General features: G+C 43.0%; 1 protein-coding gene across 2 annotated transcripts in view; it reads left to right on the forward strand.

Moving 5' to 3' along the window:
- LOC105023119 (thyrotropin-releasing hormone-degrading ectoenzyme) overlaps positions 1-25,880 on the forward strand; it is a 162,485-nt gene that overhangs the window by 77,692 nt on the left and 58,913 nt on the right. For both annotated transcript variants that reach the window (XM_034287934.1, XM_034287935.1), the window contains 3 exons: positions 6,152-6,265; positions 11,803-11,940; positions 15,769-15,834. In XM_034287934.1, the coding sequence (XP_034143825.1) occupies positions 6,152-6,265; positions 11,803-11,940; positions 15,769-15,834 (318 nt within the window). The remainder of the gene's footprint in view (positions 1-6,151; positions 6,266-11,802; positions 11,941-15,768; positions 15,835-25,880) is intronic.

Genomic DNA, 25,880 nt, shown 5'->3' on the forward strand with positions numbered 1-25,880 from the left:
TAACAGCTACACAGCCCCTAGTCTGGGCATCCCCCCAGACCTCGTCAATTTGGAGGGGTTGGGCGAAATGTAGCAACCAAATCTTGGTTGGAGATCCTATGAATAAACTCTAAAATATCCCCTTTCTCCAAAGATACCAACATTTGGACTGGAGTACCATGAAAACAAATTCCTTCATTGCCTAAAAACTTGATATTTATATGGTAGATTTGCCACTGCAATTTAGATGTAATGATATAGCTACTAAAGAAGCAAATAATGTTAAAAGAGAGAAAGAGGAATTGACTATAGTCTTTATGTCCAGCATCCGGTATTTGGTGGATATTTGTAACCTATACCAGGTAATCCTTTTGAGGTGAAACCGCTAGTAGATCCACTCGTAGGCTGCTTTAAGCAAACATCTAAACTGCACTGCAAGCATAACAGAACCCCAAAATACTGTGATTAATATGTTTTATTTGTAAGGACCAATACACAGTGTGAATCAAAGCAATTCTGTATGTAAAATGGACACAGATGGCGATGGTAGTTCTTACTACTCAGAGACCTCAGTCCTCATCCATTTCTGATGGGTTTCATATGTTTTGTAAATGGCATACATTAGGAAATCTGTGAGGCTCCGGTCATGTAACAGCTCCTTTATAAATGTATTTTCTAAGTCCTAATGCAAAAAGAAACAGCTACATACTATTGGTCAGTAGACACTGAATTACCCAGTAAGAGAAACCTTTTAACATAGATTTAACAATATACAATATCTGAACAATATGACTGTCCATTTTCATGGAAATTAATGTTATGATCTTAGCATATACAGATTGAAAACCTTAGTCTGTATTAAATGTAATACTGAAAACTGGAGTGTTGGTTTATAATCTGCCCATTTTAGTTCCCACCAAATAATACATCTCCGAGGCCAACTGTTCAGCTGTTTATCGGTGTCATACAGATCCACCGTTCAGCAGCCTGGCGGTCCATTGATTGGCTGCGCACGCTGACACAATGACACACAAACCCTATTGCTTTCACTTGTGAAATGTCTGTTCATGTGGCTTATTGTCTCCCGTTGTGGTTGCAACAGGGCGCATCACCAAAGAGTTTCTCCATTTAATACACGCTCGGTCTTCATTAGCCTGTGATACGCAGCAGGATCCTATTGGAAACGACAGGCGGGGGGAGACGTCGGGGTCAGACGCACGCACTCGCAAACGCACGTGGGCACGGACCCACGCACACGCACGTGCACACTGTTCACTAGCCATTAACACAAAAATACATCTATTAGCGTCAGCCTGATTTAAAATGGAGGACATTTATTTTTAGTTTAAGGGGACGTGTCAAAGGGATCCTTAATTAAAGAGTCAGTCGAGATCGAGGAGTCTGACTGGATGCCTTGTCTCCTTGGGTTTCAGCAAAGGGTTTAGGAGAACAACACAGAAAGGTGTTTGAATGGGATCCGTCACACGCCCGTTTCTGACGGATATCTGTGAATACCAATTAAATACACAGACAAATGGAGCGAGCCTGATTCAGCAGCTATACAGGGTCTGGATTGGTGAGTCATTGGTTTGTTTCCAAATGACACCCTATTGGATTCTGTTGACGTCCAGACGAAAACAGAATCTGCCAGGGCGAATTGGAACAGCCATTTATATTTCCAATACCAGGCCGCTATTCAGCCCGCCCACAACATGAATAACTACTTGTAGTGTAAACTGACAACCCAGCATGTAATGATCTCATTAGTCATAAGAGAACCAAAAAAATTAACAATTTGAATGAACTGCTAATCAGTTTATTTGGATCCCCATTAGATGACATCATGGAAACAGCTAGTGTTCCTGCAGTCTGACAAATCCCCAAAAACAGTGAACAAAACACAAAAACAAATTTTTCCAAAACATAAACATGTTCAAATTACAGATATAACATGGAAAACAGAAAGTAAATTCCTGCAACATTTAAAATAAAAAAAAGTGAATAGAACTAAAGGGATGTATGTGTTTGTGGAGTGTTTGTGTGTTGGTGTGTGTCAATTAATTTAGTTACAGGACATAATAAAAAAACATGACAAATAATATTTGTGAACTTGTGGAGTCATGCTAGGCTACGCTAATTACATTTTCGTACAATGTGCAGTCATTTCACTGAGGGAGAGAAGGAGCAAGACAGAAAGAGAGAGATCTTGCTAGATGTGTGTGTTTGAGATAGAGTATGTGTTTGTAAGAGGGAGAGATTTTGAGCTACTTGCTGTGTGTGAGCGAGATACGTAGTTAGCTAGCTGTGTGGGTGTTGTTGCATTACAAAATAGCTTTGTGGGTGTTGTTGAGATACATATTTGGCTAGCTGTGTGGGTCTCTAGCAGGGTCTCTGTTTGAGCACTGGGTTGGTGTGAGATACATTGTTAACTAGCTCTCTGGGTGTTGTTGAGATATGTTGTTAGCTAGCTATGTGGGTGTTTTTGAGATAAATAGATAACTAGCTGTGTTTTTGTAGTACGTTACTGGTGTGGACCAGAATTATTTAAGTGTCGAAACAAAGAAAATCACTTACAATTGTACCTGGTGTGAGAATTTGTATCACTTTTAGGCTTTCTGGCTCTAGTCTTTTGGAGGCCCTAAGCAAAATTGTATTTGGGGTCCCCTATCGGTCAAGGGGCTCCTTAGCAGTTGGAGGCCCCCTAACTGTCGGGGGCCCTAAGCGTTCACTTATGTCAGTTATGCCTGGAGCCGGCCCTGCTTTTAGGATTTACTGGTTAGTTTGGGGTTAGGCATTAGGCCTTGTAAAAGTTAGGTTATTGAGGTTAATGATAGGTTAGGGTTAGGTTTGGGGTTAAGGAATAGGGACAATTTATTTCTGGGTCTGAGTTAGGTCTCAGGTCTCCACAAGGAGAGAAAGAGAAATTTGTGTTTGTGTGTTTGTGTCTGTGTGTGAGATAGAGAGAAGCAGTCAGCCTGCTGTTTGTGAGATAGTATGTTGAATGTTAGAGATCGCTAACTAGCAGGGTCTCTGTCTGAGCACTGGTTTGGTGTGAACATTGGTGTGCAAAGTCTGTGGGATTCCTTCTGGGGTCTGAAAACTCCCCTCTAATGAGTTCTGTTACCTCGTGTTCCTCGGTTCCTGTGTACAGGCCTGTAATGAGATGTCCGCTGCCACCACCCCACCCCACCCTCCCACACACACACACATCAACGCATTGCATGTAGTAGAGGTCCAGAAACTTCAAAAGATAAAGTCTTTAATGGTTTCTGCCTGGCAGTCTGCCATTCACACAGTGGGAGCCTGTAGTGCGAGACAATTAGAACAGGGCATTATAACGGAAGTTCTGTTGGTGTAGGGGGGAAACAATACACTGTTTTTCTGATCTGTGGTGGATCAGAGATGCGACCTTTGACCCCTGAAGTAGGCAAACAAAACATGCCACACACACTGCTGCTTCCCAGAGATGTCCCTGAGCAAAATGCTTCGGAAGCTGAGTCTACAGCTGTCTGCTTTGATCTGTTATTAAATTATTCAAGGTGTTGAAGTGCATTCTGCTTGTTTATTTTCTTTGTTTACTATGTCGGTTTAAACACATTTCCTGTATGTGCAATATATCAACACGGTGGGGGTTTTTGATTGGGCATTAAGAAACCTGGCTTGGTCCCAGATCTTTGTGCTCTGTCGAAACCAGTGGCAATTGATGTGACAAAGAGTGGCATTGGGGCTGGCGCGACAACACCAACCAACTGTCCGCTAGAGCCACAGCCGGCTACAGTCTTCTCGAAAAGTTTGCATTCATCCTAGCTTATATAGCCAACTCTTAATTTAAAAGGCTGTGTGCACGTGTTGATTTGCTGCTGCCTTACTGCTCGGACTCCATCGACTTCATCTCAGCTTGCCTGCTTTCAATTACTTTCTCACTTTTGTGAAATCTTTACATAAAGTCCGTAATTGGACAGGATGTGGTATTTCCGGGCTCCTCATTGACATTCAGTGAGCAGAATGAATCAGCACACTTGGAATATTCTAACAGCATATAACACTAGGAAGATAGGCTCTATATGATGCATTCACATTACACCACATCGAAGCACTTTAACTGTCAGGAAATAATAGGGATGCATGAATGTACAATAAAATAATAACATGGAAAATTTTACATGGAATAAGAAACAATTTATGTCAGTTTGTTGGTTATACCAATGTTCTTTTCAAGTTTGTGTGGGTGCTAAATTTGTCAAAAAGAGAACAATAAAAGTGCTTTTCATTTTCTTGGCTTTTGAAGTCCATCTGCAGTACATTTGAGTCTAATTACCGGTTTTACATTCTGCGCCTGCACCAAATTGTCACTCCCCTGGATCAAGGAGAGGACAATACAGTAGAGCAAACAGGGATCTGCTTATTTTTACTCTGTGAATATTTAACAGCTGGGAGGTGGATCTGTGGCCTGTTATATACCGGCGGGAATTGCTAACGGTGGCTTCATCAAACGGGTTGATCTTCTCTTTTGTCCGTATGCGGAGGTCGACGCGACTAGCGTGAAAACGAAGTAAGGTGGTCCGACGCGTGGTGTTTCAGGTGACCTAGATTGCTAACCACCCAAGAAATCAACAGCCATTTCAGGCATCAGCGACGGCGCATGACATGAATCCTGTTCTTTTGTTCCCAAAGAGCGTTTGGAAACCCTACATAAGACTGTCATAGTCATGGCATCGCTGATACATCCCAAATGGCTCCCTAAAAAGTAAAAACATTACTTTTTACCAGCGCCGATAAAGGATGCCATTTGGAATGTGGATCACTTCATTGCAGCCGACTAGCCTATTAGCAGCTCTTTATTTAGGTATGCAAATGTTTGAAATGTTGCAATGAGAGGTTAATGGGACATCTGGATGACGAATATTGTTTTCTCCACTCAACAAGCTTGTTAAAATGTTCCATTATTTCATGGTCTTTTCATCCTGTTTTTAACATATTTGAAATAGGTATTTATCCGAACCATCGAGATCGATTTGAATTACAAGATGTTTTATGTCGTTCTGTGATCAGAGGGGTTCGACAAGGTTTCCATTCAAAACAAACCTTTTAGTTAGGGCTAATCGTTTTAATTGAAAGATATAAGTGGCATTACAAAATGTTACAGTGAAACATAAAAACGATACTCTTTGTAATGGTTACTATGGCATTTTAACAGCAATAATCAAACAGCAATAACTAACAGTAAGTGTAACAGAGTGTAACAGTAAGATTGTATGCATTGCCATTTCTTCAAAATCAGAAACTGAGTTTCATCTCACCTCAAATTGACTAATGTTAGCAAACAGTTGTAGCTAACAGATAGGCTTAACATTAGCTAACGTTCGCTAAGTACGTAATTCACAAATTCAAATATTTTTATGAATAGGAATATGTTTGGTATATTTACAATTTACATGATTTCAGATTCTAAGTAGTTAAATGGTCAAATGTGTTTGGATTTCTTTTTTATATTAATTTATATACTAATACTATTTTGGTACGTTTTTAAAAATTCTTATAGATCGACAAAAAATATTCCTTTGCATTAAGTCTAGGAGTGTTAACGTATTTCAAATAGGTATTTGAAAATAGTTCATAAAACAAATTTGTACACTATTCATGTATATAAATCCAAATTCACAGTAAACCCTCAAATTAGTTATTTCATAAAATCTACCTATTTTTAAATACTAAAATACACAGAAAATAACTAGCCTATGTTAAATATCAGACACGTTATTAAGCATTAAAAATCTAGGCCTGTATTTTGAATGGATAAGGACCTTGCATAAAATTGGCAAAAAGTTTCCAAGTTTGCGACTCCTGTTTTTACATTCAAGCCTCTCTTGATAAAGGTTTAAACAGAATTGTGTCTGGCTTGTATGACAAATTAGATTTTCTATGGAAATGTGTTTATCCTTGTGTTCTCAGGTAATGGAGTGCGATAAGGTAGACAAAGCTTAGGGCAGACGAGATTCAACTCCAGCCCGGGTTGGATTGTGGAAATTTTTTACAGACATTCACTCCTTTTACACTTTGAAAAAAGCTTAATCCCGGTATCATGCGCTCAAGCTATTACATTTGGGTTGACTGTCGGACACATGCAGAAGACTGTGCTGTTTAACTATTATTTTGTCTCTATGTTTTGAAGTGGTTTGGCGACCTGGTGACTCCGGTATGGTGGGAGGACGTCTGGCTGAAGGAAGGCTTCGCTCACTTCTTTGAGTACGTTGGAACGGACTTTCTCTTTCCCAAATGGAACATGGTAAGATTTCGGTTGTGTTTTCTTAACAGTGAATGAACACTTCGGAATTGTACTATAACTACTCCAGTAACAACCCGTCATTACTCCCCTTGTCTTACTTAACGCTGTTTTCTAAAGCTATCCAACCACTGAAACAGTTTCACATGTTAATGACTGGGCTGTCATTTGATTAAAGAAAATAAAAAAAAATATTATATTTGCTAACCGAATAACATTCTGTTAGATAATTTATTATATTGCCACACTATTTATGTCCAGCATGACAAACCATTGATTTTCAGCTTTAACCTCGGAATCGGAGTTTCAGTCTTGTTTGTTTCGTATTCATAATCGTTTAAGAGCGGATGTGTGCATGCATCTCCGGCTTGGATAACGTAATGTGTCATGAGGAGTTTGCAGCGTGGAACAAACAGACAAAGTGCTGTTTGCTAAAAGTCAGTTTGGGTTCCCTCCAAGTTTCCAGACAGCGATTTATTCATGCTGATGTGGAAAACACAGTTCGTTTCGATACATTTCCAATTTATTTCTGCGTTGATAACTAAACAGTGACGGGCCACATAAATCTTGCGTTGCGGTTGTAATTTACACTGATTCCATCTCAGTAGATATGGCAGCAGCATTTGAATAGAAAGTGGCTTCCTTCCCTGTGTGTGTATGTGTGGTGGGGGGGAGGGGCTGTTTAAAGACCAATATTTCACATCCTGGCCAAGAGGCCGCTTGACACATGTGGCGACACGCTGGACTGTGCTCCTCGGTTAATATATTCCCTGCCCGTGTAGCATGACACCAACGATGTCGATGGATGCACCCCTCACATTACACACACTAGTTAACAAACCAAACCCTATCCCAGTATCTCCTCCAGTGTCAATAGTCCAGGCTGGCGTAGCGCCTAGCTTAGCATGAGGAAATGTATTGGATATTAGCCATAGGTTATAGCGGTGCGCTGGCGTTGAAAATTGGTATATGTGGCTACATAATTGCACTTCTTTTTATTGTTCCTATATCAGCCTGAGCGAAGCCCCCTCACCTGTTTTTTAAAAGTTAAAGAATAGAATGAGAATAATCTGATTTGCTTAACTTATAATGGACCCTTGTCTCTTGTGCTGGAAACACATACAAACAGTTTTCTTCTGTACTCTATGAAACTGGTAGGTGGCAACACTAACATTTCACACACCTGATTTTATAAAAAAAAAAATTATAGACTGGATATCCATTAAACTCAATGGATACGGTGGGGTTTGGTATTCATTAAAAAAAAAACTTTGTGTTGGATTTCAGACTGGCAGATACCAATTTTCCCAGAACCGGCAGGTAATTGGCAAACTCCTGAAACATTTTAATCAAAATTTGGGTATTTCTAACTCTGCAGTAGTTTTAAATTGCAGTTGATCAATTATTCATTGAATTGAACAGTGAATAGTTTTGTCTATTGCCTTTGCATTCCTGGTGTGGAACAATCCCCAAGTCAAGGTGCTAATGTGTTCATAGGTAGTTTGAATTAATTAGTCTTTATTTAAAGGCTGTGTGGAGACCTAGTGATCATTAAATCATTTCTAGATGCCTAGTTTTAATTAATGTACTGGTATTGTCTTGGAATAACAACCAATTAAAATGATTAAGAAAGACATGAATCCTATCCATGTATAATTACACTTCAAAACTATGTTTTAGATCACAGCAGAAATATTATAATTGTCACTTCAGTTAATCAAGACAGTTGAGGCAGACAGACAGACTGACAAAGAAAACCAACAGACACAGACCGGATCTCTTGATGTTACACCTCTTCATGGAAAAATAAGGGCTCATATCAGTGTTCGGCTTAGAAAAATATTTCATTAGCATGCCAAAGCAGAACGTATAATTATCCCAGGGTTTCAGCCGTAGCACATCTCTGAGGCCCTTTTACGGTGATGTGATTCTGGTGGCCGTATTTTGAGTTATAGGGGCAGATTGTGTGACCGGTGCAACGCTGACGAGTGGAGGCATGACACAAGTGCAGGAACAACGGAGGACATCAAATAAATGAACTGAATCAAATACTGAACACTGGATAACGAACAGGAAAAGGCCGGAAAAGAAAATATTACACGGAACGGGACAGAACCAGGTGCATATGAGTGGAACCGAAACAAAGACCAAGAAGATACATTGGGGTAGCAGGAACGTAGATTGGGTCCGTGATTAGGGGAAACAGGTGCTGGGCTGCCGGGCCATAACGTGACACCCAGAACTTGTTGCCGGGCTTCGTCTTTTTTTCTTTGTCAGGGGAGGAAGCCTTTCGTACTGCTGAGTCTTATGAGTCTTCTGAGGTACCAAACAGGTGCAGGTTATTTTTCCCGATCAGACCTTGGGTAGCTTACATCGCTAGCTGGGTGAACACGGGGCGCCAGTCGAACATGGAGCTGTTTAAGGAGGTCACGTTGGAGAGTTATGCCCAAGTCACAGTTGACAGGCCCCTGATTGACATGCTTGAGTGGGTAGGTGATGACAAGCCGTCAATTTGACTCCAAGTTTAGAAATCTGCCATGCCAATTACACATTTCACTTTAGAGCTAGTGCACTACATTGAGAAAAGAGTATGGTCAAAACTAGTGCACTACATTGAGAAGAGAGTATGGTCAAAACTAGTGCACTACATTGAGAAGAGAGTATGGTCAAAACTAGTGCACTACATTGAGAAGAGAGTATGGTCAAATCTAGTTCACTACATTGAGAAGAGAGTATGGTCAAAACTAGTGCACTACATTGAGAAGAGAGTATGGTCAAAACTAGTGCACTAGATTGAGAAGAGAGTATGGTCAGAACTAGTGCACTACACAGCCAACATGGTTTCCCTTTAGGACAGCCACGGCCGCGGTGTGAGATCCAGCGGTGACTTGGACACAAGCCTCTTTGGGTTCTGATTGGTGTCCTGCTGTGTATGTGTGTGTGTGTGACGTTGCATTTGTCTGTGTACCTACATAGGTGTATGTGTGTGTAAGTAAACAAATCCAGCTGAATCCCGGAGCAACCAGTAGCTAGTGCAGAGGTGGCAGACCGAATATAGAGGCGGTGGGGGGGGGGCGGGGACACCTGCAGAGTGAGAAAACAACCCCAATTAACTCTGATCAGGTCTAATGCTCCTGTAGAGAGCGCATATGGTCCAGATGGAGGGTCTCTCTTAATGGTGGACGTTTAATAGGGCAGTTAAGGAACTCAATTGGCATCTGCACTTCCTCACCAGCTGCTGATGTCAATCTCTTTTTTGTCTCTCTGTCTCTGTATCTCTTTTCACCCCCCCACCCTCTCTCTCTCTTCATATCTTTTCTTTTAAATCTCATGTTTTCTTTCTTTATTCCTTTCTTTCTTTGTCTCACTCTCCACCTCTCTCTCTCTCTCTCTCTCTCTCTCTCTCTCTCGATTAATAACTACCCTTTTTCAGACCAGGAAATATAGACATATTTGAAATGCTAGATGTATTCTCAAGCGTAACATAGCGGCTGTTTGGCCATGATGGTTGATTGTCATAATTAGTCAATAGAGTGGCATAAACCAACATACATTGTCTTTGTACCAAATTATATCCCCAATATAGCACAGTGCTTTTGTGTAGAGGTCTACTGGGCCTTTGGGACATTCATATTATCCCATCTGGTCACAGCATCCCCTTCAATATCGTCCTCAAAAGAATATTGATTACTTTATAAATGGCTCTCAATGACTGCAGGACAATTTGTTCTCCTACATTGTGCAATCCAAGGGTAACTGGGAACATTCCTATTGGATTTGGTTAGCGTTGCTTGGAATAATGACTACCTCCCATGTCAAAACCAGCTAATTTGTTTATGCCCGAGCCATTGGAGAGATGTTTTGCTTAGATATTGTTCCATTGAGACTTCGTTAGATAATTATATTTTAGTCATCAACGTTTACTTTGGTAAATATGTTTATTACAACATCTGTGTTTGTTTTTGCGTACGTTCTTTTGCATTATGTGCTAATAAGCGCAGTACAACCTGACATCATTTTGGTTTGACACCCAATCTCTTTTAGGTTATTTTTGCATTATAAGGTGTTTCGTTTTCCGCTCAGACGGATTAAGCAAAGATTAGTCCGTGAGGGAAAAATAGGTGACTTTGTAATCCCCCTGTTACAATAATACAATGTCTAAGCCATTTGGTGAGAACGGGGCTGCACTGCAGCGTATGTCATTGTAGAAACCAGAAGAAACTACGGAGAGACAGGAAATAGTGTTCAGTTGAGGCATGAACTGGTCTGTTGCAGAAATGAACTGGAATTGAACAGCTGTAATGAGCAATATCAGTGTCTCAACTCCTTAGCTGCGTCGTGCTAATGGCATGAAAGTGTTGAGGCATGAAAGACAGCAATCCACAGTGATCTACTGCACATTTTCATGTAACTCCCATTAAGAGGAATAGAATGTTTTTTCAGGAAAAGGGAAGGAAAAGGGAAGTGCAGAGATATACTCTGAGGTTTCGAATCATGGGGAAAATCATTCTCTGGCGATGGATTCTCTAATTTCCTGAAGAGAAGAAAGTACTAACCCGGCTGTCAGATGTTTTATTAAACAACACAAAAGCCGTGAATAACGGGCAATTTGTTTCGTGCTAATCCTCTGTCGGGGATGACGTTGCATTTTTAACCTCTCGCTCCCAGAAAAGACAACGTCACACCTCCCTTCCAATCACAGACTGAGAGAGAGCTTATGCAATAATCATGGATACATCCTTTCCTGTCTCTGTGTTTGTCTCTGCCCTTCCATAACTTCCCCCCCAGAAGGCAAACATTGACGTCTTCCTCGTTCCTCCTGACATGTCAGGGAAACCAATTTCCATAACAAATGAGCCCTCATCCACCCAGAAGGTTGTCTGTCTTTCTGCCAACTCACAGTGCCACCATTCCTCACCCCATCTGATGGAAGGGGTGTGGGTGATGAAGGTTTTGGGGTGAGGTGAGAAGAGAGCTGGAGCTATGGGGAGAGCGAATGAGAGTTGATGGGGGAATCTTAAGTTATGGAGAGGCCAGGGGTTAAAGGGCGAGATGGGAGGGCGGTGGGGTTTGGTATTTTAGCGGTCGGATTATCTGCCTATAACTGAATGTCTGCAAGATCAAATTCCAGAGCCGACAAGCAGATAAATGTGTCGTTCAGACCAAGCAGTTTGTTCCTGTAAATATTTGGGGTGTTAGTTACTTCAGCTCCCATGCCATGCTATGTACTAATGTTAATAAACTGATTATATTTGAATCTTCTGCGGATTGGAATTACGCTTCATCACTCTCAGTAGGATGAGATTTGTGATAATTATGTATAGAGATAAACAGCATTACCTTCACCTGAGATAATTGGTAAATGTGTTTCAAGCCTGCGTTATCTCTTACTCACATTCAGGTCAGAACACCTATTTCCGGATGCGACATGGAACATATTCCATTTGTCATTAATCTGCAGTTGTGACTAACACATTTCTGACTTGTGTATTCGAACTTTCTTGAGCTCTGAACTCTGACCTTTCAACCCTGACCCCCAGGAGAAGCAGCGGTTCCTGACTGACGTTCTCCACGAGGTGATGCTGCTGGATGGTTTGGCCAGCTCCCACCCCATTTCCCAGGAGGTCTACGAGGCTGTGGACATAGACAGAGTTTTCGACTGGATCGCGTACAAGAAGGTACACTAACACAATGGTGATAACACGAACACACACACACACAACTGGACATAGATCAGAACCATAGCATCACTAAGGTTCAATTAACTGCATGTCTATTGAATGAAGTATACATCCCGCTTTCTTTCCGCATATATTCATCAGTGGTACTTTCACCACAGGTTTATTACCGACTAAACTGAGACCATCTCCCAGCGTTGAGATTTAATTAATCTGCTGGGTGTTTGATGTAAAACAATTTTGGTTTAATTCAAAAGCTCTTTGCATATAAATGAGAGAGGTAATAATATGTTGGTGCAGAGATGAGGCGAGTAAAGAGAGATAGAGAAAGAAAGAGAAAGAGAGAGGAAGAGAGAGAAAGAGGAAGAGACAGGAGGAGACGCAGATGCGGGATAGGGGAGCGAGAGAGAAAGACAAAGAGAGTTTGAGTGAGGAGAGGAGAGAGACATATTGAAAAAGAGAGGAAGAGAGCCGTAGAAAGAAGAGGAGAGACACTGAGAAAGAGGAGAGACAATGGGCGAGCTAGACACAGAGAGAGATATTGAGAGGGGAGAGAGAGAGAGAATGGGAGGGGGGAGAGAGAGAGAGACAGAGAGATAATAGAGGAGAGAGGGAGGGAGTCGGGAGAGGGGGGACGTTGTTTGGTGGCTTTGGGGGAATGATGGGGTAATAAACAGCTCAACCAGGGAGAGGCAGCATTTTTTCTAATTACATCTCTCTCCAGATAAATGGTTGTATATAAGCCCTGTTAAAAAATACCTTCATCTCAGAATACCAAGTAAAAACACAAACAGCACAGAAGTAGAGCGGAAAAGAAAACCGCTGAGTTTTTACCATGAAACTACAAGGGTACCAGATTAATAATAAAATGTGTAGTAATAGTTTTCAAACCATCCAGGCTTTGTCATATAAAAGAGGTGCATCACAGCATACCAGTCCTTGGACAACAACCGCTAAAACAAAAACTGAAAAACATTTTTGGCTGTTTATTTCCCCAAAGCAGCAGGGCGGCAGTGTAAATCCAATTGGGTTGATTTGCGAGCGTTAGCCTGTTGTGTTTCTGTGTGAAATAAGTTTATGACTGAATACCAAGTATAAGACAACAAGTACAGATAGAAGTAAACATGCAACATATTGAGGCTGAGTTTTTGCCTGAGATGAGAATAGAAGAGATGGAAACACATTTGTTTTGGACCCTCTTTCGCTCCTATTTTGCTGATTTACAGTCTTCAGTGCCTGGATACAGCTCTTAGTTGTTGTATATATCCAACACACTACAAACCCCTGGGGTACCTTATTGCTATTGTCAACTGGTCAACAATAATTTTCTTTTGTTTGTCATGCCCACGATATACAGTCTGAAATACCAGGTTCAACCAATCATCACATCACAAACCGCACGGATTAATAACAAGCTTTCTGAACTGTAGGTTGTTTCCCCTGTGTTGAGTGCCATGCTCTATGAGACCATATACCACTGGTATCACATTGGTAACTAGTTTTTAGTTTATATTAGCCAGTATATTACGGCTGTGTTGTCTGTAAAACAGCTCTTAGCCCTGGTGTACTGGCCCCATACCACAGCCCCTTGGGCCTTATTGCCTAATTAGACAACCAGTGTTGAAAAGGGAAAAAAGCAACATCTCTGGAGTAATGTTACTGGTTCTCACAGTAGGACGGCCTCAGTCCTATTATGTTGATTTGTGAGCATCAGTCTTCCTGTCTGGGCTGGATCCAAGAGGCACCTCACTCTCTCCAAAGCTCTGAGTCATCCGTTTAGCAGACACTCTGGACCAGAGAGAGACAAGGCAGGGGGCTGTCTCTGTTTAGTAGATGCTCTGGACCAGAGAGAGACAAGGAAGGGGTCTCTCTTTAGTTGATTGGTCGTAGACTCTCTGGACCAAAGAGAGGCTGGGGTCTGTCTCTATTTAGTAGACTCTCTGGACCAGAGAGAGACAAGGCAGGGGTCTGTCTCTATTTAGTAGTTCTCTGGACCAGAGAGAAACAAGGCAGGGGGCTGTCTCTATTTAGTAGAGTCTCTGGACCAGACAGAGACTTGGCTGGGATCAGCCTCTATTTAGTAGAGTCTCTGGACCAGAGAGAGACTAGGCTGGAGTCTGTTTCTATTTAGTAGAGTCTCTGGACCAGACAGAGACTTGGCTGGGGTCGGCCTCTATTTAGTAGAGTCTCTGGACCACAGAGAGACTAGGCTGGGGTCTGTCTCTATTTATTAGACTCTCTGGACCAGAGAGAGACTAGGCTGGGGTCTGCCTCTATTTAGTAGACTCTCTGGACCGGAGAGAGACTAGGCTGAGGTCTGTCTCTACTTAGTAGACTCTCTGGACCAGAGAGAGACTAGGCTGGGGTCTGTCTCTATTTAGTAGACTCTCTGGACCAGACAGAGACTTGGCTGGGGTCGGCCTCTATTTAGTAGAGTCTCTGGACCACAGAGAGACTAGGCTGGGGTCTGTCTGTATTTAGTAGACTCTCTGGACCAGAGAGAGACTAGGCTGGGGTCTGTCTCTATTTAGTAGACTCTCTGGACCAGAGAGAGACTAGGCTGGGGTCTGTCTCTATTTAGTAGACTCTCTGGACCAGAGAGAGACTAGGCTGGGGTCTATATGTGCTTGATCTGTTTAGCAGACAGTTCGAACCAGGGAGAGGCGAAGGTTTATCTCTGCTCTGTCCTTTTAGCAGACAGTCATGCCTGGAGATATTCCCGGTACAGCATCGCCAACCTGGCTGAGTGCCTCCTAGAAGGCATGTGTTCCCTGTCGAGTGCCCTAACCCCAATGGGGACCCATCTGTCTGCACTCCCAAAGGCCTCAGTAGGGGACAGGGCGACATTTAGGACTCAGCCGCTGTCTGTCTCAGTGATCCGTCCGTCACCTCCATCACTGGGCTATCAGCTGAGTCGGGCTCCACTCTGCACCCCTGGTTGTGTCTGAGCCTCGCCCCTCCTCCCCACCTCCTCACCCCCTCCTCCCCACCTCCTCACCCCCTCCTCACCACTCTCCAGTCGCCCTCAGTCCGTCTGAATTAACCGCCCCGTCGGTCAAACACCAGACAGAGGCTCATCGTAGACTCTTATCTCTTTTACTGTATCCATCTCCCTGTCTCTATACCCATCCCCCCTTCCCCCTTTCCCTCCATCCTCCCTGCCTCCCGCTCTCTCTCTCTCTCTCTCTCTCTCTCTCTCTCACCCTGCTGTCCGTCTCTCACCCTGCTGTCCGTCTCTCTCAGTTTATTGTTAAAGTTAGGGTTTTATTGGCACAGGGAACATTTGTTGACATGGCCAAAGCTAAGTAGAAAACAAACAAAACAGCAAATAGAGGAAGTGAAAAATGAATTACCATATAAAGAAGCATCTGAATCTAAGTACACATTAGAAACCACATTTTAAAGGCTTTATACCTGTTATCATATTAGCTCCGTGGAGTGTTTTGCCAATGTGCACATTGTTTAGGGTTTTAAAGGTAAGGGAAAATAAAGAAACGTATTCATATCGATTATGTTTATCAGGTTGTTGGTTCTCCTATGTTTACCGTTTTTTAATGGCATTCAAATCTCATGACAACGGATCACAATTGATCCCCCCAGGATTGCTCTTTGTGTTGTTTCACCCAACAGATAGAATTTGTTGGATTTGTTTTCTGGGTCCTTGTGATGTGAGGGAAATGTTAGTCTTTAATGTAGTCATATTTCTGTTCAAATAGGCGACACACAAGGCAGCAGCACTGGTGCTAGATCGTTGTGTTACATAGGCTATTACTACAACACTATTGATTATTGATCGAGTGGGTCTTTCTTCTGTTTGACTGTCTTCAGGGAGCTGCTCTCATTCGGATGCTGGCAAACGTCATGGGAGAGCAGGTGTTTCAGAGGGGACTCAATGTAAGTCAACTTACTCTTTCTTCTCTCTCTCTCTCTCTCTCTGTCTTTCTCTCTCGCTGTATTTATTATGGGCTTTCAAAACATGCCGAAACATGGGGTGAATAAGACAGATACGATAATACTTGACAAAAGTGGTAAGTGGTAATATTCTGTTTTCCTGTGGCGTTGCATCACAATTTAGCTGCCGCTCTGATTACAGTAAAAGGGGAACACTGCTTGTTGTCCTTTATTAATGGCATTCGTGTCTTGTTGTGGTATTCCGCCTAATAGATTTGGTCGACTGTCCGTGTTTTGCATGCAGTATTCCACCGGACAGATATGGTGGTGTGCCCATGTTTGATTGGATTTTTACGTTCTTTGTGGGTCTGTATGATCTGCGAGCCAATGGGATGACCAAGGTATCCATGGGTTGTTTTCTGCCCATGCAATGTTCTATTTAATGGACTGGGAGAATAGTAATTGTATACAATATATTATTGATGGGAAAGATGCACTAGCAGAGCATAGTTTGGCATGGATGGTGCCTGCAGATTCAAAAGGTCTTACTGTGGATCTGATTGTTCATACAGTAGTTCCTTATTTATACCTGTCAATCAAGATCTTGAGGGATGTTTTATTCAATGGAGAGACTGCCACATTGGCGACAAGCTCTCACAGTTTCTATTCGGTATCCGAAATTTGTCCCTAAAGGCAGAGTTTCAACGGTTAAAGATGCAGTCTGGGCGAGATGTGTATCACGCTATTTGTATGTTCGTAATGTGTCACTAGAATCACTGTCAGGCCTCAGTCGGCCATGAAGTTCTACGTTTTTGATGACTGACTCGGTCAGCTTTTATGTTGGCAAAATAAAATGGCGGCAACTCCGTCGTGCTCCACAACAGACCGGCAATGCCACAAGCCTGTCTAATGGTACTCACCACTTCCCAAAAGGCCCAGGACGCAGGGGGTGCTTGAAAGCATTTAGGTCTGGATCACAGCTGAATGTGGCTTTGTGTCCGGTGTTGTCGACCCGATACCGGACTGTATGCCCAGCGAGGCTCGACTGTCTATATCACATCGAGGCAGCACTTTGGCTGTGCAGCTGTGTTTTTCGCTGAAGGAAAAGATTGTGAGAAGCATGGAACGGACAGCACTCGGCTGGTTGAACAGATCCAGCTGAGGATTAAGGCTTTAAGCTTGTAGCACACAAACCTCAAACCAAGTTTCAGGCTTTATACCAGGTTCTGTGCAAATCCACTGATTTAATGAATCAGAATGCAAATATCAATTAGCAGGAAGGTTAACCCATCAAGTCGACAAGTGTTTTGTCTCTTTTGAGAATACGCCAGTTGGTGAGCAGCTGTTGGATTACATTCAAGGCTGTATCCTTGATCAGTAAACAAAGCCTATTTAGGCATTAGCAGAGTGAGATTTAGACATTTAAAACATTTGTTTGAGTTGATTTAGTTGATGTTTCGCGACTGAAAATCATGCATTTGTATGGTAGAAGTGACCTGGACTCTTTCCTGCACTTCCTATGACCCTCTATGAATCATTGATCTTCTGGAACATCATACAAAGAGCCAGCAGCTTTTAGACTTCAGTGTGTTTGCTGACTCTTGCATTTCAAAATGAGGGATTCTGCTTCAGCGAAGAGCAGAAGTAAACGTTTGGAGGGTGTCGAGTTCTGTTGGCGGAGTGGCACAATATAATTGTAGCCTAAAGCATCGCGGAGGATGACCAAGTAGCCATTTGTGTTTACATTTTTATTCTGTCCATTTGTTTAAATCTACGATCCCTCCCCACGTGGTACCTAATGCCTGAGTATAGCATTACCCACTCTTTCCTAATTTGGACCAGTTCCTCACAGCAATGAAAGAAGGCCTTTGATACTGGGTACATTTGAGGATTCCCACCATCTCCCACTGCTTAACTAGAGACCCACGGAACCTCACGCATCCCCAACCCCTCTCTCTCTCTATCTCTCTCTCTCTCTCTCTCTCTCTCTCTCTTTATCTCTCTGTCTTTTTTTGTCTTTTTCTGTCCCTTTCCATTTCTCCTCCCTACAGAAACACGACGTAGGCTGCTGAGGTAATTGGCAGGCTGGCCTCTTTTTAAGTAACAGGCTGAGTGGCCTCCTTACGCCTGGTGGGCATCCATCATTCAGCTCACTGGTTGTTCAGGTGACCATGCCCGGGATCGCTCAGCCACCGCTTAGACACACAGACACACGCACACAAACACACCCATACACACACACACACACGCACACAAACACACACATACCCACACACGCACGCACGCATGCACACGCACGCACACACAAACACACACCCATACCCACACGCACACAAACACACCCATACACATACACACACACACACACACATACACACACACACACACACACACAGGGACAGTACCCGCAACCTATATCTCACGGGCGACGAGACAGCTGTGCCAAATGACTGCTAGGTAGCGCCCAGTTCATTGAAGGGAGGGACAGGAGGCACATGAAAATCTTCTCATTCTGTCTCTTTCAATGGCCCGGCTGCCTAGACAGTAAGATAAGCCGTGTTAGGCTACAATCACAACTAAACGCGTGTGTTTCTGGAGCGGGCGACCGGGTGAAGGAGCCAGGGATGTGGGGGAATGTTGGTTGTACAATGTGGTAAAGTGTTATTGCCGGTATTAAAAAACCCTGGAGCCGGAAACGCATGAATGGAAATGCTATTACACTGGAAAGCGCCAGCGTATTATTTTAAAGACAAATTCCTAGTGATTATCTGTCAGGCGAATGGATCTCTTTCATCCCTTGGTGTGTTCAAGTGTCTTTTACTTATTTAGCAGACACACCCAGTCAGAATCACTTACAGGAGTGCAGATCGGGTCAGCTGCCTTGCTCAAGGTCAGTGGCACAGATCGTTCATCCCGTCGGCTTGGGGATATGATCTGGCAACTTTTCATTTCATGGACTTATGCAATATCCACCTGGTTACATGCTTGTCAGGTATTTCTCTCACTCCCCCCCGGTTGTCCTTCCATCCGTCTCTCCCTGTTTTCTCTCTCATCTGTCCCCCCCCCCCGTTCCTCTGTGTTGTCCGTGTTAAACCAGTCAGGCTAGACAGACATACGGTAGTCCCTCTCCCATCGCCGTCCGCTTAATGAAAGCCTGTAGACTCATGGCTCAAGGAGTATAAGAAGACAGCTGAAGTGAAATCCCTAGGAGTGCAACAGTCTTTGATATCCTGACCTTCAGTCATTCCACATCTCCAGTGCTGATCCTGCACATATGTCTGTGTGTCTTGTGTGTGTGTGTGTTGCTAGACACACATACGAAATGTACATTGGAACCTCTCTTTTCCTTGGGGTAATTGACATCTGAGTAGATTTCTAATGTCCCAAAGTAAAATGGTGCATCCACCAATGTTCCTGGATAGTTGGCCGATTTCCCTAAATACCTGCCGCCCTTATGCTTACTGCGCAGTTCAGAGCGTTCGCCAGAAATTGGAAAGTTATTTCAAGGCTTATATGTTCTGTGTTAACCAAGGCAAATTCTACAGTACATTGAAGGGAGAAAAGGATATGAGTGGTAAATACCTTCACTAGAGAAATGTTATTCCTGCCCTTGGGACAAAACCTTTTTTTCCCCTTTTCCCGTTTATAACCATTATCCCTGGAATGCTATTGGGTCCCAGAGGATGCTTATTCCACAGGATTTCATGCATACCGACTGTTGTCAGCAGACCTCTGCAGATCCTGTCTTAGAGCGAGGCAGACAGACACACACGACAACCATGCAGACAGACAGACAACCATGCAGACAGACAGACAGACGACCCGACAGACAACCATGCAGACAGACAGACAACCATGCAGACAGACAGACAGGAGATACACCACTCGACAGCCAAATGGATAGAAAATCAGACAGACAGACAGACGACCCGACAGACAACCATGCAGACAACCATGCAGACAGACAGACAGACAGACAGACAACCATGCAGACAGACAGACAGACAGACAACCATGCAGACAGACAGACAGAAAACCATGCAGGCAGACAGACAGACAACCATGCAGACAGACAGACAGACAACCATGCAGACAGACAGACAGACAGTAGATACACCACTCGACAGCTAAATGGATAGAAAATCAGACAGACAGACAGAGAGACACAGGCGGTGTCTGAGTTTTGCCTCAGGCTGTTTTGTGGAGTTGTAATGTGTTTTGAACACAGATTAAATTGACAGATACTCCTTAAATTGAACATCCAAACATTATTACAGCTGTAATAGGCTGTGGATGGCTCCAAAAAGGATGCATTTTCCCCGCTCATCTTTTGCCGTCCTTTCAACAGCCTTCACTTGTTTGTCACTCCTCATCCTCTTTCTCTCTTTCTCCATCTCTCTTCTGTTGTTCTCCATCTCTCCTCTCTCTTTCTCCATCTCTCTTCTGTTGTTCTCCATCTCTCCTCTCTCTTTCTCCATCTCTCTTCTGTTGTTCTCCATCTCTCCTCTCCCTTTCTCCATCTCTCTTCTGTTGTTCTCCATCTCTCCTCTCTTTCTCCATCTCTCTTCTGTTGTTCTCCATCTCTCCTCTCTCTTTCTCCATCTCTCTTCTGTTGTTCTCCATCTCTCCTCTCTCTTTCTTCCTCTCTCTTTCTCCATCTCTCTTCTGTTGTTCTCCATCTCTCCTCTCTCTTTCTTCATCTCTCTTCTGTTGTTCTCCATCTCTCTTCTCTCTTTCTTCATCTCTCCTCTATCTTTCTCCATCTCTCCTCTCTCTTTCTCCATCTCTACTCTCTCTTTCTCCATCTCTCCTCTCTCTTTCTCCATCTCTCTTCTGTTGTTCTCCATCTCTCCTCTCTCTTTCTCCATATATCCTCTCTCTTTCTCCATCTCTCCTCTCTCTTTCTCCATCTCTCTTCTGTTGTTCTCCATCTCTCCTCTCTCTTTCTCCATCTCTCCTCTCTCTTTCTCCATCTCTCCTCTCTCTTTCTCCATCTCTCTTCTGTTGTTCTCCATCTCTCCTCTCTCTTTCTCCATCTCTCCTCTCTTTTTCTGGTTAGTAAACATGATGGTGAAGGACACATAATGTCTTGTTCTTCGCTGATAGTGTTTCTACAGTAACATCTCCTTCTATGGCGATTATGCTGAGACATTTTCCTGACTTCTTTCCTGGGTTATCAAACTAAATGCGCTGTGTCATGGAATAACTTGTTAGGACGATCACGAATTTGGATTTAACATCTGATTGAAAAATGCCTGGCAGGCATTATCCTGTGTGTGTGCACGTGTGTGTGTGTGTGTGTTGTGTTGTTGAGATTGTAATAACGATGCAAATGAATTTGACTTCAAGTTGTCCTCGTGGAATTAAAACCGGCTCGTCGGCCCTTGGAGTCTAGTTGATTAATGAAAAAGAAACAATTTCTAACAGGAAATTAGTTTTGATATGCTACGCTAGGCTATAGTTTAGGTACATCCAGGGGTGACAGTAGATTAATTTTCTTACCGGTAAGGGACTGTAACTCTGGGTGCGTCTAATCTAATTACATAGCTAGATATAGAATATCTAAAAATGTGGTATGATTATGATTTTCTGTGTGGTCCTTGTAGGCATAGTGAAAATGTTCATATAGTTGATCGTATATCATGTTGCATAACCTTAATGTGTGGCATAAACACAACCAACAGGGACGTTATAATGTTCAGTAATAATGTTCAGTAATAACCAGTTTCTCCTGTTGACTACCGACGGACAGTTTTGGCCACTCACAAAGCGGTTAGCGCATCCAAACAGTGCTCTGTGCATCCGGAAGAATGTGAAGTGATCAGTTTAAACGAAACTCAAATTCGAACAACCAAAGTGTTTAATGCTTGTTTAAATGCCTGTGGTTTTCTTACAATTTTATTTGGGTTATTGTGGCTCACGTTTCACCAGTACGGCATCCTTACTATGTGCTGGTCCGGTCCGTTTCTCTCGTGGGAGATGGTGGATACATTAAATTGTTTGAACATTTCCTGATGTTAATCAACCAATCCTGTAAGATACACCATGTAAACTGGGAGTAAGTGTAATAATAGAATGCATAGATAAAATATGTTAAAGCCATAGGGAATTTTATTATGGCCTCAGAAGGACTATATAATTTCCCCTTGATACACATTACATCAGCTGATCTGCCCAGGGCTACTGCTAAAATAGACACTCCAGGTGCACATGCTGAAGACAACAGACTGTCCAGGTGCACATGCTGAAGACAACAGACTGTCCAGGTGCACATGCTGAAGACAACAGACTGTCCAGGTGCACATGCTGAAGACAACAGACTGTCCAGGTGCACATGCTGAAGACAACAGACTGTCCAGGTGCACATGCTGAAGACAACAGACTGTCTAGGTACACATGCTGAAGACAACAGACTGTCCTGGTGCACATACTGAAGACAACAGATTGTCTAGGTGCACATACTGAAGACAACAGATTGTCTAGGTACACATGCTGAAGACAACAGACTGTCCAGGTACACATGCTGAAGACAACAGACTGTCCAGGTGCACATACTGAAGACAACAGACTGTCCAGGTACACATGCTGAAGACAACAGACTGTCCAGGTGCACATACTGAAGACAACAGATTGTCTAGGTGCACATACTGAAGACAACAGACTGTCCAGGTACACATGCTGAAGACAACAGACTGTCCAGGTGCACATGCTGAAGACAACAGACTGTCTAGGTACACATGCTGAAGACAACAGACTGTCCAGGTGCACATGCTGAAGACAACAGACTGTCTAGGTACACATGCTGAAGACAACAGACTGTCCTGGTGCACATGTTGAAGACAACAGACTGTCCTGGTGCACATGCTGAAGACAACAGACTGTCTAGGTACACATGCTGAAGGCAACAGACTGTGAAATCTCAACCAGTTGAACTAGCTGTACTCTTTATGGGCTTCTATCCAATGTAGATCTGATCACAAGGTAGTTGATATTCATGCCGAAATATAGACAATTCCTAAAGGTTCACAGCCCTTCCTGTAGCCACCATGAGCCCTGATGTGAAGTAATGAAATGAATAGAGACGGCAGGGCTACTTGTGACAGGCGGGTTTACTAGACAAGGGAGGGATTTACATACGATCAGATGCTAAGATCACTACCAGGCTGCAGAGTAAATAAATTGGACAACTGAAGAATAGAAAAGAAAGCCTCAAAGACCTTCAATGCAAACCACCCGCTGACCTCCGCCTTTATCTGATAGGAAGAAGGTCAGACACAATAGGACTTAATGTGCTGGTCATTCCATTAGATGTATTTCAGCCGTGTGAAGTAGAGTCAGGTGTTGCTCAGCCGTCTGAAGTAGAGTCAGATGTGGCTCAGCCGTCTGAAGTAGAGTCAGGTGTTGCTCAGCCGTCTGAAGTAGAGTCAGATGTGGCTCAGCCGTCTGAAGTAGAGTCAGGTGTTGCTCAGCCGTCTGAAGTAGAGTCAGGTGTTGCTCAGCCGTCTAAAGTAGAGTCAGTTGTTGTTCAGACGTCTGAAGTAGAGTCAGGTGTTGCTCAGACGTCTGAAGTAGAGTCAGGTGTTGCTCAGACGTCTGAAGTAGAGTCAGGTGTTGCTCAGACGTCTGAAGTAGAGTCAGGTGTTGCTCAGACGTCTGAAGTAGAGTCAGGTGTTGCTCAGCCGTCTGAAGTAGAGTCAGGTGTTGCTCAGACGTCGGAAGTAGAGTCAGTTGTTGCTCAGACGTCTGAAGTAGAGTCAGGTGTTGCTCAGCCGTCTGAAGTAGAGTCAGGTGTTGCTCAGACGTCTGAAGTAGAGTCAGTTGTTGCTTAAAATAGGACCGTTAGTAAGTCCTTAGTCAAACGTACCTAGCAAACATAAAACTATATAAGGTATAAACACCAATGTCCAGTGCATTACGTTAGATATAATGGACAACACAAAGGGACAAGACGAAGACCAGCCCCTTCGTGGAGTTAATTTTTCCAAGGTAATGTTTATCCCTCCCCAACCACAGTTTACAAAAAACAACATAAGAAAGCATTTACCTGTTGGATGTTGAGTTATGTTTATACATTTTATGTCAGATAAGGCTGCTGTTATAAAAGGGTTTAATTTAGACTGGTTCTAACAATATCACCTACAGGCAAATACAGTTTATCATTTTTTAAATGTTAATCATGGCCTCCTGTTCCTGTGTGGCAAAATGTAAACATTTTAGACCATATCAGGGAAAAAATACATTAATCCAAGAATAACAGTAAGTTTCCCAGACATTCTCGCTGTCAACCTCTGATGAACTTTTACCAAGAATGTGATTAGTATGGTATTTCTTCCCCTGAGTGTTCTTCTGACATCTTGCCAGGAATGCTTCTGCTAATCTATTCTACCTCACTAGGTGGTAGGGAAGTGTGTTTCCAGTTCAGTGCTGTTAAACAGGGGAAAAACCAGCTGAAGGCCGACTGTGGAAAAGCCTGGGCACTCATTTCGTCATCTTGATTAAAAAGCTGCTTTCTTAGATAGACTTACATTAAGGTGCATTGTTTGCAACTTGAACCCTTTGACGATAAGGAAAAAAACAACACATAAATGTCCAAATGGTGGTGATGTGAGGTGACATTTAGATCGCCACCAGACCCCAGGATTTAGACGGCTATGGCCCTCTACCCCTGGGGCGACTACTCTGATGCTGGGGTGGAGTGACAGACTAAAGAAAGAGAGAGAAAGAGAGGGGGATAGGGAGAGAGAGCAAAGGCCCAGATGCCAGGACCCATAAAATAAATGCTGCTTTAACACCGTTGCCCTAGGCCTTGAGCAAACAAAGAGGTATACCTGCCTCTGCCTAAACATCAATCTCACATGTAACTTCACGGCAGGAAAAGCCTTGTGCGCCATCAGAAAGAAGACGACATTATAGAGCGCATGTACCTCTCGGCTTGTAAGGTCTGGGGTCATTGGAATTCCCTAATGGAATACAGCCGATTGAGACTGTAGAATTCAAGCAGAATTCTGTGAAAGCACTGTCGCAAATGATCCATGCAGAGTAGAATTAGGACTGTACCCACTGTTTATCAAAATCCAGAAAATAACTGTTTAATTTCACAATCACCTAAAGGAAAATTATTTTCAAACCTTGCACAAGAAAACCTTTTACAGAAATAGGAACCTGGAGAAAAGCCTCACAAATAGAAACGACCCCACAGAGCCCCAGGACAGGGACACATTTAGACCAAATCAAATCATGAGGGAACAATAGAACCACAGTATTTGACAGACTGGAAAGACTCAGCGTGAAACAAATACGAATGCTACAGCATACCTGTCCGTTGTGACTGATCTAAACTAAGAAAAACCTTGAATCACTCATTTGACACAGCCCTTAGGCTGCCATATGCGTGAGAGAAAACCGGTGTGCTCACTGCCCACAGAATGAAGTGGAAACTGACCTGCACTTCCTAAGCTCCTGTGAAGTATATGATCACATTAAAGACACATTTCCCAGAGATAACCCAGACTTACGGTAAAATGTGCATTGATCAACTCCTATTACCTGTTAGGAGAAATGATGCGAAGGGCAATCCCAGCAGCATGATTAGCGACCCGTTGCCAGGAGAAACGGACAATCAGTGGAGCTCAAACAACAATGTAAACAGAACCAATATTCATTATGCAGTTGTTGTCTTTGTGTTCCCTTGCCACCTAACATTTTATTTCTCCGAGCAAAATGTTGTAGCACTGCGTATGGCTATTATGAGTTCAGCATTTCCAGTGTTGTTATCTTTTTTAACCTTTGTAAGCATAACAATTCACTTTTCTTAATACTAATTTGTGTATATATATATATATTGTTCCTTATTTTTCTCACCTACTTGTGCGGTGTAGTCAAATGTGATTTTGTGCAATGAAATCTGGTTTTACTTGGACTGAATTGACAGTAAGGGCTATAGAGAGGGAGGGGTAGAGGTGGAGAGCACGCTGGGACAATGATCTCTGATGAGGGAGCGAGTGAGGGAGGGAGGGGGCAGGGGTGTTTGGCATCCTACTAAACGTCTG

This window comes from Esox lucius, chromosome 18 (assembly GCF_011004845.1).
Source record: "Esox lucius isolate fEsoLuc1 chromosome 18, fEsoLuc1.pri, whole genome shotgun sequence".
Classification (NCBI taxonomy): domain Eukaryota; kingdom Metazoa; phylum Chordata; class Actinopteri; order Esociformes; family Esocidae; genus Esox; species Esox lucius.